This window comes from Glossina fuscipes, unplaced genomic scaffold (genome assembly GCF_014805625.2).
Source record: "Glossina fuscipes isolate IAEA_lab_2018 unplaced genomic scaffold, Yale_Gfus_2 0, whole genome shotgun sequence".
NCBI lineage: Eukaryota > Metazoa > Arthropoda > Insecta > Diptera > Glossinidae > Glossina > Glossina fuscipes.
In genome coordinates this window covers 41,364,823-41,381,451 of record NW_023998414.1, presented here as the reverse complement: position 1 = coordinate 41,381,451, position 16,629 = coordinate 41,364,823, and the positions used below count along the sequence as shown (strand labels likewise).

The 16,629-nt window shown below is 35.3% G+C and overlaps 1 protein-coding gene across 1 annotated transcript; it reads left to right on the top strand.

The window, feature by feature from the left end:
• The first annotated feature begins 714 nt into the window (after positions 1-714).
• LOC119643835 lies at positions 715-4,619 on the top strand. Its single transcript, XM_038043343.1, has 9 exons — positions 715-853; positions 929-1,620; positions 1,680-1,905; positions 1,962-2,395; positions 2,468-2,619; positions 2,674-2,890; positions 2,949-4,079; positions 4,170-4,399; positions 4,457-4,619. Exons 1-9 carry the CDS (start codon positions 715-717, stop codon positions 4,617-4,619), a joined length of 3,384 nt encoding a protein of 1,127 aa, XP_037899271.1.
• Positions 4,620-16,629: the final 12,010 nt, after the last annotated feature.

Below are 16,629 nucleotides of genomic sequence, written 5' to 3'. Positions count from 1 at the left end.
ACATTTTGTATGCCGGGGTTTTCGAAGAGTTTGATCCAAATCGTATATGGCTCGACTCAATCGAGTGATCAGTTTCCATATTGACTTCATATGGCAGATGTATAAAAGACTCCCCTCACTTTTAACTAACTAAAGACGTACACTATCTCTGACGTTGTCTTCGTTGACGACGTATGAGATATATTTTATTGACTACTTTTTTCAGTTCCGATAGCTAGTTGCTCGATTTGTTTCGATTCACAATATGCCTTCGGTTGCACCTAACGTATAGCTCTGTTACAACAGCATTTATTCGGTCTCTTGTGCATTGTTGTCGTATGCAGTTGACCTTTAAAATATCCATATTTTTGCAAATGGATTAATACTTTTTCGCCAAATGGGCTTTTTTCTTTTTTTTGATACAATGCTTAATTTCATGCCAGGCCTACTTGTTTCCTGCATATGAACTGGTGGCCTGCCGTTCTGCGCCCAGTGAGATATTATTTTTTTTTTTTTTTGTTATTTTTCTTGTCTCACAACTAGTTATGAGAAATATAAGAACGTGTCTAAGTGAGAGAGTAATAGCGGTTGCTTAGTGTCGTCGCGTTCCGCTACCGCTAGTAACCGTGGCAACATTTTCGAATAGTTTCTTTAGTGACCCATACAGCAATCGATTAAACATTTTTGCAAAGTTTAAGAAAAGTTGATTTTATTTTTGCCTAATAATTTTGCAAAATGAAATTCTTTCTAAAGAAATGTCTACGCAAAAGACCTCAGGAAATGAAACCTGGGGCTATACTCGATGCCGTCATTTCTCAATCATCGGCCACTACAAATAAATGTCTACTGTACAAATTGGCGGATTTTAAACGAGGTAAAATTTGAATTCTTACTCTAAGAGAAAGAAAAACCTAAAATGAATCGTTTCACTCTTCACTTCACGGTAAAGGAGGCGATCTCATTGATGCCATCAATACGGGTGGTCTTGTTGCTGTAGAGCAATTGATACGCGATCAATTTGCGGTTTTTATGTATAATGACGGAAAAGGTCAAGTAATCAATCGGGCAGAGTTTTTACGCTGGAAATATCGCGATCATACTGAAGTCACTATACCCATTGAGGCCTCACTTTCTATACACGATCCTTTGGGTAAATGGCAGGATCACAGTGCCTGTTGGCAAATGCAATATCGTGGTGCTTTAGGTGAAAGTTTGTTGCATGTGCTAATCATATGTGATAGTAAAGTGCATACAAAATTGGCTCGCATTTTGCTAAGAGTATTTCCACGCTTGGCTTTGGATGTAATGGAGGGAGAAGAGTATTTGGGTGCTAGTGCTCTACATTTAGCTATTGCTTATAGTAACAACGAATTGGTTGCCGATCTAATAGAGGCAGGAGCGGATATAAATCAAAGGGCTGTGGGTAGCTTTTTTTTGCCAAGGGATCAACAGCGCTCTAATCCGGCCAAATCTACCGATTACGAAGGTCTTGCTTACATGGGCGAATATCCCTTGGCTTGGGCAGCTTGTTGTGCTAATGAAAGTGTCTACAATTTGATTATAGATCATGGCGCTGATCCTGATGCTCAAGATTCATTCGGAAATATGATCTTGCATATGGTAGTAGTATGCGACAAATTGGTAAATATATGTTTTCGATAAGATCGAATAGATCCTTTCATAATTTTAACCTTTTTTAGGATATGTTCGGTTACGCTTTACGTCATCCGAAGACTCCCGCAAAAAACGGCATCGCTAATCATGGTGGATTGACACCGTTAACTCTGGCTTGTAAACTAGGGCGAGCCGAAGTATTTCGCGAAATGTTAGAGTTGTCAGCTCGTGAATTTTGGCGTTACAGCAACATAACTTGCTCTGGTTATCCGTTAAATGCTTTGGATACTTTACTGCCAGACGGACGCACAAGTGGGATATATAGGCTTTTCGCAGTTAAACACTCCTAAACAGTCCTTTTTTCGTAGATTGGAATTCGGCTTTGTTTATTATATTGAATGGAACAAAAGAAGAACATTTAGATATGCTGGACGGTGGAATTATTCAACGTTTGCTTGAGGAAAAATGGAAAACATTTGCCCAAAATCAATTTCTTAAACGCCTTCTAATTCTTATGGTGCATCTGCTTTGCCTCTCGGTATCTGTATACTTAAGGCCGATGCATGATACAGATGACGACGACGACGACGACGACGGCGACGACGATAACGAAGATAGCGATTATAAAACTAAAGGGGGAGAAGTTAGAAAGCTAAATCAGGAGGCAGAAGATTATGATGTCCAAACTATAGCTCGTTATTGTGCTGAGTTGGCAACGATTGCAGGTGTTCTAAGTTTTCTAATTTTTCAGCAGGGAGATGAAATCAAAAATCAAGGATTATCAGCATTTCTTAAACAGTTGGTAAGAAATGTGAAAAAATTTTCGCTTGAGGTAACCTTTACTTTTTTTGAAATCATTCGATCGCGATTGTAGTCTCACGCTCCCGCGAAAGCTATATTTTTAGTATCGAATATATTGATTTTATCCTGCATACCATTTCGTTTAATGGGCGACACCGATACTGAGGAGGCCATATTGATATTTGCTGTGCCGGGGAGTTGGTTTTTGTTAATGTTTTTCGCAGGGTATAATTTTAGCGTCATACTTACTCGAAATTAATTCCGAGCTTTTGTTTACAGTGCCATTCGCCTAACCGGGCCATTCGTGACTATGATTTATTCGATGATAACTGGTGATATGTTTACGTTTGGCATTATCTACTCGATTGTTTTGTGCGGATTTTCGCAAGCATTCTATTTTCTGTATAAAGGACATCCGCAGTTGCAATCTACAATGTTTAATACATTTTCCAGCACATGGATGGCCTTGTTTCAGACCACTTTGGGCGATTATAATGTAAGCGTAAAGAATAATAATTGAGATTTAGTATACTATTTTCTATTCGTTCTTTCAGTATCCAGATCTGAATCAGACCACTTACCCGAATTTATCTAAAACAGTTTTCGTAATGTTTATGATTTTTGTACCCATTCTACTCTTGAATATGTTGATTGCTATGATGGGCAACACGTACGCGCACGTTATTGAACAATCGGAAAAGGAATGGATGAAGCAATGGGCAAAAATCGTTGTAACTCTCGAGAGAGCTGTACCGCAAGCAGACGCGAAGAATTATTTAGAAGCTTACTCTATACCGTTAGGTCCTTCAGATGATTCAGGTTTTGAGGTGCGAGGAGTAATGGTTATCAAGAGTAAAAGTAAGACAAGGGCTAAGCAAAGAAAGGGCGCCGTTTGTAATTGGAAACGAGTCGGTCGTGTAACATTGAACGCTTTGAAGAAACGCGGCATGACGGGAGAAGAAATGCGACGTCTTATGTGGGGAAGAGCTTCTATATCTAGTCCCGTTAAGATTACCAAAAAAAAATTGAAGGATCCATATAACTTGCATCCCGAATTGGCCATCCAAGCAAATATTACAAATGCCATGGATATGTTAAACTTTGCAGCCGAACTTTCCCCTGGTGTTTCAACTTGTTCGAAGACGGCAACTGTTCCGAAAGATGACATTATATCACCAACTGATCCAATAAGAGACTTGATAATAATGTCTGAAGAAAAACCTGAAACTCAGGATCCCCAGTTTTATGCTGGTCTTATACAACTGGCCAATAAAGCCTTTGAGTTGGTGGAACATACCATGAAATCGCAGTCCGTAGAAATGCAAAGCGCAATAACGACATTACAGGCCAACAATCAAAACGACGTAAATATAATGCAATGTGATGAGATTTTCATGCAGGAAGAGGATATGGGTACAGAAATCGGTTGTAACGTGGGCCTGTCATTGCCTGGCAATTTGACAAACTTGTTTCAAGATCCAAAAGATATTGTAGACCCTGAGAAGCTTGAACAATTCTTAAAAATGGTAGCGGAGGTAGAAACTGAAGAAAGCGATGGAGGCGGACCTATATTGGGAAAATTGTCACTGGCTCGTAGAACTCGTATGGCTTTATTTAAAGCTACAATACCTGAAAATAATTTGGAAAGCAGCCCAGAAAATTTAATCACATCAGTCTGGGATCACGTGTCAGAGGAAAATGCCGATGATATCCCGGTAAGAAATAGAAATATTTAAATTTTTATCTAATTTTAAATTATATAACGAAATTTGCAGAATTTCGATTTCCAAGAGGCAATAGCCATTGAACATGTGCTCACGGTGGAACAAGAGCCTGACGTTGAAACCGAAGATGGTAATGAGCAAACGGGCGCAAGCAGCGATGATAAACCCACAGCTGAAGAGATTCATGCCACCATCAAACAATTTCATTTACGTAAGCGACAATATCAACAGGACGATGCAGCTCGCCGCGCCAAAAGTGCTAGAGTAAGACGAAAGAATCGGTGAGTTTTATAAATTATCCGTGCAATTCGAACACGTTATGTTAATGGTGAATGTAGAGTTTCCCCGGAGTATTGTGCTGATGAAATGGATTATAGTCGGGGCCGTTCAGCGCCATTAAAATTGAAACGAGGTGAAGAGAAGGTATCTCCGCCCGATCCTTTGGAGCCATGGAGTACACGTGAATTGCAAAATATAAATAAAATATTAGGTGCAAAATAAACGAAAATATAATTCTAATCTTCTCATTACCGGAGAAGCAAAATTTTTCTATAGATAATAGGTAATCGCTTCTACTTATTGTTATAATATATTTGCATATTGAATTAATCGTAGATATACGTGGTCCTTAAGACTTTACCTTTTGCGCTTTCGAGGAAATGTTATATAAGAAATTAGAAGAAAGCTTTCTTTTCCTAGCTATAGGAAAATGCACGCTCTCAGAAGGATTGCAAGCTAAATTAAGTCTTTAACAAAGTTAGCTTTGGTTGCGGTAAGCACCATAATCACAATCACATTAAATAATAAATCGTCACTATCGTGCAAAATAAATCGAAACATTTTATGAATGAATGTAATGACGTGTTTTTTACTCTTCGTAAGGAATAACAAAAAAAGCGTATTGGTGGCCATCACCTGAACTATCTAATCGAGTATTTATCATTTTCAGGATATGGATAGGATTGCCTGCGACCAATTTGTAGGGTATTTAAATATCAGCAACACGCGACTTCAAGTCGTAGTGCACACCGAAAATCTAAAGAGATCTGTATTCAAAAATTTCATTCAAAACTTGTAAAAATTTCGTAGTAAGAGGAATATCGTGGCTGTATACCAGAGTGCTTGTCATAGTCCGAATTTGCCGATTATATTTTGTGATGGGCACTACGAAATTCCAACTGGTTTTTGCATCGTTTTGTGCAATGATTTAAAGTTGTGCGCGCGCGCCTTGAGACAAGACCTGAAACTGAACGACCATGAGAAGCAATATAGTCGTCTTAATAAAAAATAGCTCTCAGCTGAGGACTACTGCTCCGTTTCACATTGAACGATTGCTTTAGCTATAGATGAACAAGTGGAAGCCCTACGATATGCAATTATGATCACATAGAAAAACTTACTGTCTTATGATGAGTTAATTTTCTGTCATCATCTCCAATTCATTGCATTGCATTTTTCGTTGAAGCAGTAAGCATAGATGTATGTAACCATATATTAATGTATTATTAAGTTTCAATATTTCAAGATATTTGGTCCTATTTTTGGAGTGGCGCTCTCCATCATACCATACGAGAAGTCCGAGTTGGAGAAAAATGGATACAAGTAGATACTAATTGTTAATATTTTATGCTAGCAAGACGACGAGGTTTTTTTTGAAAATTTAAAAAAAATAAATTTATGACTACACCAGTGTGTTTGCAATTAATTATTAAATATTTTTGTATTGTTTATATGTGTATGTTTATCTTAAATGATTTTGCTCTGTTGTTTAATTATAATTAATTATTGAGTTATCTAAAACTCGAAACTTATCAAAAAAAAGAAAAAAAAAAGAATCGTAAATTTATAAGAAGGACGTATATGATCCATGTGATGATTATATGAAGAGCCGTAATTCCTTTGTGCATCTACATGCGCATCAGTTCGACTATATTCTCTTTGTTTTTACATTCGTTCGGTTAACAACACGTTTCTGTTTGCAAATGATATCCTAAAACATTTTATCCAAATTACCAACACTTAACACTTTCTTTGGTCGTTTCCTTCATTGTTGTTTACTATATGCTCCATGAAATTCATTTATTATTCCGAAGGCATCTGTCGAGAATTCTTGTTTGTGTTAATCTTTAAAAGTAAAATTTCTTTAAATCTTGATGTACAAATACAAAATCCAGGTATTACGATTTTGTGGTTTCAAGTTCGTGTGCAAATATACAAAAGAAAGAAAGAAAAAAAAAAAAAAAAACTAAAATACGAACAGTTCGTGTGTGCGTGTTTATATCATTTCATTATCATTTTCATACACGTATCGGCCAAAGTAGGAAAACTCGTTTGAAAAATTCACAAAATAAATTGGAAGGAGAAGAAGAACACGAACCGCATGTGCATGCATTTCACATTCAACAAACATTATCAAGACATTGGTCACGTTTACAGTTGTATTAAGCCATCTGTTAGCTGGTATGTATACCACAGCTGATTACTAATTTCGGTTTTCATCAACGATGAATGAACTGAAAACGTATGAGAAACTTCGCATTGACAAAAAAAACAAAAAGAAATGAGCCAAAGAGGGAGAAGAGATAATACGGGAGCAATCTCAATCAAGTTACGCGCGTGTAAAATGAAAGCGATTCCATCCCAGATGGACAACGTTGTTAATGGCACTTGTATTTTGAAAAGTATCGAATAGGATCTTACCTGCTAAAAGGCAGGATAAGTATATCAAAATGATGCTTGATTTCTTTGCAAATGTGGAAGTTTATTTAAGTTAATGAAATAACTTTAATTAGTAGTGGTAATGATGAAAATCCAAAGAAGAACAAACATAAACACATCTCTGAGAATATATTCGAAGCTTTATTGGTACATTAATTACTTTCTTTCTGCAAGAAGATTTAAGATTATTTTCATATCTTCTCCGTTGATGTATTTATAATGTTTGTGAAGTGTAGAAAAATTCATTGAAAATTCATAAAAAAATTGTATGCTAACTAACATTTCTAAGTAGCTATTTCTTAAAAACTGTTACGTATGCAAGAAAATGTGTTCTACAGCGAAGCGACCAAGTAAATATACTATAGTGGGACACGACCGACCCTTATAAGCCCTAGCCTACCACTTCGCCAAAGATGATTTTTCATATAACAAGTTTTCAGAAATGATCCGATCCGAATCAATTTTCAACAGCTTGCGTCCGTGCGCCAAAACGCAAGAGCTGAAAGGTTGCGACATAAACGTTGAACACACGTTGAAAACAAGACAGACCGACGATCAGTACAATAAAAGTTGGATCTATTGTAAGTTCTTCTAGTTCTTGCATACCCTCTGCAAAAAAGAAGAAAAAATTGACAGTCCATATTATTGGATAGGTGTAGATAATCTTTCCATTTCTGGTATCAAAAGGTTAGGATCACCCATCCATAGAAGTTTTTTTTTGTTGTTACGTCTATATCGAGATTGCTTGCCGCCACATCCATCCACATAGATGGATGTACAGACGGACATGTGCAGTGTGTTTCAATGCTTGATATTCAAGTATATATATATATATGCCCCTTTATATGGTCTCTGAAGCATCCTTATGGGTATCGCAATCGCTTGATAAGCTCTTGCTCTTCGGCTGTGGATTTAATTATTTAAATTCATTTGTGTATATTTGTGACCTGTGATGTTTGAACTCTTTTTGTTTGGTTGAATATATAAAAAGCGATTTTAGCAGTATAGAAATGCTGACACCAACATGACCCGACACTAGATACATTTGTGAAAGTTTAAATAACAATTTGTGATCAAATTGATGAGAGACTCCTTTGCCTTTTTTAAACAAGGATCTCTAAAGGGTCTCGATGGGCGTGCAATTTTTCGCGTTCGTTTTTTCATTCGCATTCAAAAATTACTCATTAAAGACCTGATAAAGATTATTTGCTTTCGGCAGGTGTGACACTGTAGGTCATTTTAGCCATGTTCGCCTGTTTAGCGGCCGATGACATAAACTTGAAGAATTGCGTGTAAAGTTGGCAGCGTACACTAGCATCGAGTTTCTTGTCCCCGTATCGGCATACGCGATAGTGTATGAGTCGAGCATAAACACCTTTTTACTAACTCTTCAAGTCACTTATGTGTACATATTCCTCAATGCTGAACTGCTTCATGCGTCAGTTGACTGATAATTTTGACTAATATTTTGATGAACGCATTTGCTTTTCCCTTTCTAATCAAAACATTACTTTAAAATTATTTATTGGCATATTTCATCTTATGAATGTGTTATGTATTTACAAATATATATATATATATCAGAAATTAGGGAAGATTATATTATATTATAAGTATGTATATTTGTTGGCAATGGGCTTAATGAGTGTCATATTTGGGGCGGCTGCTTTATGCCTTTTTTCTATTTTCTTTTATTAAATTAATGAATTTTTTGGCTGTTGTCTCCAACACTAGCTAATGAGCTGATACTAATGCGTATAATAATTTGAACGGCGACGTGTTGTATATATGACTGCATATATATATATATATATATATATATACAGTGTATGTATATTAGTGTAGGTCTTCATATTTGGTAAAAACAAACACAAACATATAATAAATATGTTGGCACCATCGTACGCTTTAAATTATACTTTATATTACGTTCGTAGAACTGATAAAGGAAAAAAGAAAATATTTTTTTTTTTTTTTTTTTTTTTTTTTTTTTTGCAGAAAAACTTGATAAAGCGAAAGTGTTGTATTGTTTGTTATTAAAGCGATCGTACATAAGATATATTTAGGCGTATGTGTGTATGTGTGTGTGTGTGTGTGTGTGTATGTGCGTGTGCAAGTGCGTCATAAGGTCGTAAATATTACAAGTCAACTGAAAGTTATTTTTCTTTGTATTTTCATTTTGTTGCTATAATGTTTCATATGAATGAATAAATAAATGAGAGAAAGTACAGCGAAATAGACTAAAAGAGAGAGAGAGAGAAAGGGAGAGAAAGAGAGAGAAAGAGAGAGAGAAAAATAGATTTAAAGACAGACACGAAGGCATGACGCTCATTAAGATAATTGTTGGCAATTAACTAAATTGACACAACATTTGTTAAGTTTCATAATAAATAGTACGTAGAGTATATACGAGCACACATACACATTCAAATATATGGTATTAGCGTGTACGCAAGTAAGCGAGCCTGCACTAGTCAGTAAGTGAGTGCATAGCGTGATTTTTATTATAGTGTACTTTTTATTGTCTCTCGCGCTGTTGTTGCCATTGCGAGAAAACGCAACAGTGAAGAATTTTACATATTATTCTTGTTATTATATATATATATATATATATATAAAATCAAATATACCTAGAGACAGACTTAAAATTTTGAAGAGGCTGAGTAATATTTTGCTGTTTGCAACGTTCACCATTTACAAATTTACATATCATCTAAACCTTTATATATTTACGTGAACGCGCATTTACATGTATATGTATGTATGTATGTATGTATGTATGTATGTATGTGTGTATGCATTTTCCTCTCATAGGTAATTATAATTACAATTACATTTATAATTACAATTAGTTAGCAATGTCTGGCGGTAAAAACATAAATTACGCGCTCGAAAAGACATCATCGTTTCGAAAGACAATTATCTTGAATGTTACCTTAACGGTGCATGCATGTGCTCAATTATATGAGAGCAGCATTCTTGTTGACTATTTATTCGGCTGGTTGGTGCTTGACTTCTAGAGTTTATCTGGGTTTCAAAACACCCAGTAAAACTTTTGCTGTATCTTTAAGGAAATGTCAAGATGTACTTGTATATATGCGTTAGATGCTATTACTGCCTCTATTACTGCTACTTTAGCTTACTCGGATGTTGTACGATAATTAATCAAAAGCAATTACAGTAAATGTTGTGGTAGTGACAGTTGGAGTTAAACAGGACTAAATAAAAAAATAACAAAAAAAGCAACAAAAAGAGCAACATTAAAGCAATGAAAAATTTTTAAAACCCACTGAATATTGGAATTTTCGTTCTTTCGTTCCCTTTTTGCTTTGTTTCAAATTAGAAAGAAATATTAACACGAGCTTAGCTTTAGTGTTTTATGAGATGTGTGTGTGTGTGTGTGTGTGTGTTTGTGTGATATTGAGATGTATTGGAAAAAACTTAACTTGATTTAAATGTAGTCAGTTCAATTTCAATGAATGATATTCCAATGTACAGAAGTAGAATACAGTAAGACTTGCATGTACTACTACTTATTAAGCGCTAAGACCTACTATGTATGCGTGTGTGACGGATGAATTATGATTTGAAGTTTTGCTTCTTTTCTTAAATTGAAAAATCGTTGTCTGTTTATAATTGGAATTTTATTTAAGAGAAGACTGCCCGTGGCTGTGAAATTCGCCAAGACGGTAACAGATCTATCCAGAAAGTATTTATACTGTGGTTTAGCTTCATTGAGGCTAAGGGTGACTGACTTGAAAGTTTTCAGTCAGCGCTTGTGGTAAGAAATCAAAAGTTTATGATCAAGTTTTGTAGTTGATTACGAATGCCGTTATTGAATTGCATATGTTCTTGGCATTCACTCCCTTATTCAGTAATATCGAAACTGTAAAGCGGCTGACTCTGTCGGGGTATGAAGAAGAATATTTGAACATATGAGATCATTGTTATGCTCCTGTGTCTTTAAAACGTCGTAGAACTTTAAACGTCGTTTTCTCGGAACATGATTTTTCAAAAGGTTCCACGAAAACATATTTACTGTTCCAATTCTCTCCGCTCCAATTGTGTACAATATCTTTAAAATAACATTCTCTGAAGAAACGAAGAGGGGTTTTGAGAGAGGTTACTCTAAAATATATCTTATTAGCAAAAGATGGCCCGCGTCTGTTCGATTGAAAAATGAGTTTTTTGATTCAAATGCGCGCCAATCATACAAAAAGGAAGACTTTTAAATATTCCCCTGCATTTCTCTAGCTAGGCTAAGTTATTTTTTGTTGCAGCAATAAAGGCGTGATCCGCTCAGACCTTTTTCGTAAAAGTTTCGTGCGAGAATGGCTCCAGTGTTGCCATTTTTTAAGAAATTTTTTAAAAATAATTTCTTTTTAATACTTAAATATACATATTAGCCTTCTTCCCATCCTAAAAAATATCAATAGAACGTATTTTTAGAACGTATCGTTAGAGCGAACATGTTCAATCGGTGCTCATCTACCTCTCAACAAGCACGAAGTTTGGCACGTTCTTCAACTATGTGATTGCCAGGAATACAGTAAACCGTTGAAAATTGTTAAGTATGTAGAGCGCATACATTAAGCCTCAATAACAAGCTAATGGCTGATTGACTAAGCAATACCGAATCAATAATATTGATGTTTGTGGTAGGCGTGCTTAAATTTCTCACAAGTCACGTGATGGTCTTGTTCTACCAATTCGCTGAATTTATTGCCGCTTATAGCAAGAATAATCATTCTCTCACTCACTCTTTTCGCTTTAACGATCTATGGTCACGGCTGCATTTGCAGTCAGCTGCGGATGGATTGCGGCTATTAAAAGTCGCAATAATACAGTTTAACTTTTGTTGGTCAGGTGGTAATCCCTTTCAAACATCATAGATTCTTGGCTTTTATGTATAGATTAGTTGCTTAGAGCATATGCGCCGTCTATTTAGGTACCAAGGGTGTTAGCGCGAATTGTGAGTCGTATATGGTGAAAACGAGAGTATTGCTTGCCGATAGTTGAGGGTCCGAAAAAGACCTGAAAGTTTCCGCTTATATAGGCGAATTGTGCTCTCGCCTGAATCTATAATCTATAGGCAGTGTAAACGCCTATGCAGATGGCCGCTGGAAAGAAATAATTCTTACATTGTTTTTTTAAAAACGTCAAAGGCCTTGACTGCTTCTTTCCACACTTTGAAAAAATGTCGTCCAATGGACCGCGTGGTTCAGCAGCACACAATATTCTGTGCTTACATTGGGTATAGATTCTCATTTCTCCTGATATATATGAACATATAGTTGTTACGATTTTCGAGTTTACATATGTCACTTCTATATAGTGTAAAAATATAATAGCTGTGATTATAATTTGGCTTAATAAATATTTTAAATTTTTAATTTAATTTTATTAAAAGCATACTTTTTAATCTTTAATGTTAATTTTTAGTAAATAAAAAGCCAAACAAAGCATAAATTTTTAATATACTCGTTGGCCGCACATGCGGACACCTATTGAGTGCACACGCACCCAGCAAGAAAAACACGCATATCCCTTGAATGAAACAAAAAAAAGTAACGTGCAGATACTTGTTGACGAGGCTTTAAAACGGTCGAGAGTAATGAGGTAAAGAACACTAGATTTTGCATAAAAACCTTTAACAAAACAATTGCGGTTAAAATGTAAATACTCACACAATTATGTTTCATTATGCCTGGTGCGGGAAACCACAATATGGAGTAGCATACAACAATATATACATACATATACACATATGCAACACTTACAGCCAGCCGTTGACCGGCAATTGTTTTAGAAAGCACATATTAAAATCCTGCTTAATAGGATTGAAGTAAGGACTCAGCAAGAAAAAATATTCAAAATATTTGTAGCTGTATAATGTAATAACAACTGCACTAAATTTTTAAATCTTTTTGATGAAAGCACAGAAATACTTTATTACATATATTTCTATGATAATCGCTTATACTAAGTTTGATGATGAATACCGTCTGTCCAAGTTAGGGTGGTGCTCTTAAAATTCAAAATAAATTAATGGAATTGATATCAAACGTTTTGTAGTTGCTTCGGAGAGTGGATAGGAAGCGGAAGGGTTGGAAATACAAGTGAAAAGTATAGCATTTCCTATAGAAAATTTACAAACTTGACCCAATCTGAGCGTGGGAATATAAAAATAATATTATCCATTCTGATAGAAGTCTTTTCCTCCATCCTCCATCGCTCTGGACGGGCCAAGTACTGCTCGAAATGTGGAGATCCAATAAATGTAAAAAAGTCAGGAACAAAAAATGTGTTAAAATTTCCTAAGAAACGTTAAACTTAAACACACTAATAAATGTATTCGCATAGTCATCTTTGAGTGCATACGCAGAGCAGTTTGGATCGGCTAGCAAAAAATTAAAACTCCTATACACTGTAACCTTAAATGCCTCAGGCTTTCAGATGTTTCTGAAAATCAATATATTTTCCACTTTCTAGTTCAGTTATCGGTTAAGTTTAGTTCTTGATCAGTTCTTGAACCGTTGTGCGTCAATATGCTGATTTACAAAGTGTAGTAGGCAGAGCTCAAGCTATCTGGAATAGTTGAAAGGGATCCATTAATATATTCATACTTAATAGGCAGTCCACCAAATTTTCTATTTCATCCTTAAGATGCTGCTTATCTAAGAATTGCGTCAGAGTGAACGCAGCCTTCTTTGCCTTGGGTGTTTTTTGTTTTTTTGTTTTTTTTTGTTTTTTTTTTAACTTTAAAACGATTTTTAATAATTTTAATATTTCGCATGTACATAAGATGTTTTTTTTTTGTACTTTACAACATTTTACTTTCATTATCGTTTTTACACAGTACGTGCACCGAGTGTATATTTATGAATTCATACAAGTGCTGCTCTTGAGTAAGAAATTTATAAGCGATCACGAGGATGGCTATGTAATATTTGGATTTTAGCTAAGCCGCAAAAGAAGCGGCGGTAACGTTTAACCAAAGCGAATGTTCTTGTCTGCCTTAAAAAATATATATATATATATTCGTGGAGCCTTATTTGCATAAGCATATTTCTCTTCAGAAATGTGAAATGCGTGCATTTTGGTGCTAGACAAATACATCCCTAATCTCATGCCTAGTCAAGTTAACTTCCTAATTTGTGGCTCATTCATATTTCCATTCCGCTTTCATTATTATTATTATTTTTTTTTTTTGTTGCTGTCGTTATTGTTGGCGTTTTATTAATTTCATTTTACGCTTTAATTTTGTAAAAGAAATAAAAAAACAAATCTCAAAACTTTACTTTACTGCATGCATGAGTATTGTGGGCGGCTGGTGCGCGGCAAATTCTTATTCAATAGCGGTTTAAGATTCTGCTTCATATTTTATTTAAATTCTTTAGCTTACATATAGTTGTCGATGCCTTATGTTGCGTTTGCCATCGCAATGCTATTTAGCATAAATTACCACAATTGGCGTTATTGTTATGTTGAAAATTGCGGTTGTGGTACTTAAGCTTAAGCAGACTGGTTTGCGGTTGCCGGGCTGAAAGGCGGTAAGAAACGACATTTCTTTTTTACGATTTACTACTACCAGATCAACTGTTATGTTATGTTATGTTATGTTTTTATATTTGTTTTGTTTTTTTTTTTTTTTATTATTTATTTATTTATTTATTTATTTATTGTTTTTTTTTTTTTTTTTAACAAAAGCAAATATTAACTTTCTGAATAAGATTTCCCGACGGATAAATTCATTAATAATTGCTATAATTTCACCCCCTTTCTTAATACTTTGTACGTTTGTTTGTTTGCATTGAAATAATAATAATAAAAAAAAATTGAGAAATTGAAATATTTTATGCAAAAAAAAAAAATGAATTTTATAGAAAGGGACATCCATCACAATTGGTTAAGAATTTCGTACTTACATATTTTCGCAAAGTCAGAGAAGATTTTCTTAGGATTCATTGAGCTTGACAAGATCGGAGCGTACACTTTTTTCTTTAGTAAATATTTTTGTTTCGCTTTTAGGCGAATTTGAAAAAATTCATTAACACAAGATCTTGGTCTGAAGCAGGTTTCTATTAGTAATCCAAGGTGAAGGACCCCCTTGTTGGGCTCTGTTCTTCATAATTCGATTTTTGGTCATTGGCTTGAAATCACGTGCTGTAGATATGCAATTTTTGTACGTTGTTCAAAAATGATCGAACAACATAGTCCATGCATCTTAGTGTTTACTCTCGATTGTTAAAAATCCAACGGCAATTCAATGGTGGCCTTGGTGTGCGCAAGGTGCGCAGCGCGAATAATCAATGTTTTTGTATATAACTTTCGTTCAAGGCAGTAGACTACGGATTAGAGCAAAGGAGGGACTTATATATACCGATAAAGCTGATATGGCAGAGATGGAGGAAAGCGAACGCAAGCAGAAAATATGGCAGCACTGGCAAGCGAGTGTTCACTCGGCGCCCACTTTAGCCTTTCATTTCAAGAGTATCTAGAAAATAGTTGTTTTGATTGACACCGTAAAAATTGGATTCCCCTTAATGACTATGAGTTTAGTTGGCGTTCTCTTTGCGGACGATATGCCATTTCGACGCATTTATTTGCGACTGGTACTAATTCATATTAACTGGTGCATGGGTTGAGCAAATTTTTACAACTTGCAAAGTCCATTCATGCTTCAGTGACACAATTCTGCATCAATTTTGGACGTAGACTTGACTAATTTCCTTTCCTTATTGGTGGTTATTCAGCAAATTGAGAGTTCCTTTGAACTTAAAACGAAAAATTTCTCTAAATGGTCACTAGGGAAGTAGTGGAGTGGGTAAGAGTACTAACCACTAACTTGGATGAAGGAGAATTTTATAAATTGTGTTTTTATTTATAACTAACAGTTCAGCCGTTCACTCCATTGCCCAACTTTGCCGCATGGCTAACTTAACCTAAATAAATTTGATGCAGCTCGGGAGAAGGATCAGTTTCATAATCTTAAGTCATTTCGAATCACTTCTGTGATCTGAAACAAACCTGCAATGCTCATTATATGTTATGCTTCTCTCAAAAAGTAGGACCAACATTCAAGTTAAAATGAGCAGGTATATCGAATATCAGATATATATATTTTTGTAAATTGGTTTTTACATTACGATAGATAATGCGGTATTTCGCACTGCTTTGATTCTTCGAGACTATTTCGTTAAAAATTCATCCCTCGTTGTTCCAAAACCACCGCATTAATTTAATTTTTGGCTCTTTCTACAATTCAAAAGACCACTCCGGGGACGGCGTTTCGTATCGATTGAGGACATCAAAGTTGAGTTGCGGAAAGTTTTAAAGGCCACTTCGGAAATCGACTAAATCGCTGTTTCGAAGACTGCAAAAGACGTTGGAATAAGTTGGTGTTACTTTTTGACCACAGTATTATACACATGTAACTGGCGTCAGATTTAATAAAGATATTTGTTTTACAAGATCAATTATTCTGGCGTTAAAGATAAACGATTCCGACATCCAATTTTTGAGGCATTTCATCGGAAGCGAAAGGTCACCGAAATTATTCGTAATAACTGGGATCGTGTACGGAGGAACTAAGTGTTTGCTGAGATTACGAATGTCTAGCGCAGTCTTGCTGGGAATTGCTCAAGACCTACTAAACAGCCGAGCAGAGAAAGGCAGACTAGTTTTCAAATTAATTTCGATAAGATTTCTTAGAGAGTAGCAGGATTTTAGATGGGTTTCTATCAATTGAAATGATTGGTAAAAATGTTTCATTTCGATAACATTATAATGG

Bases quoted from the DNA above. Each gene is read 5' to 3' on its own strand.
- LOC119643835 (XM_038043343.1), top strand. From the start codon at position 715: ATGAAATTCTTTCTAAAGAAATGTCTACGCAAAAGACCTCAGGAAATG. The intron at 854-928 runs GTAAAATTTGAA...TTCACGGTAAAG, and splicing joins ATTGGCGGATTTTAAACGAG to GAGGCGATCTCATTGATGCC. The intron at 4,080-4,169 runs GTGTCAGAGGAA...CGAAATTTGCAG, and splicing joins TCACATCAGTCTGGGATCAC to AATTTCGATTTCCAAGAGGC.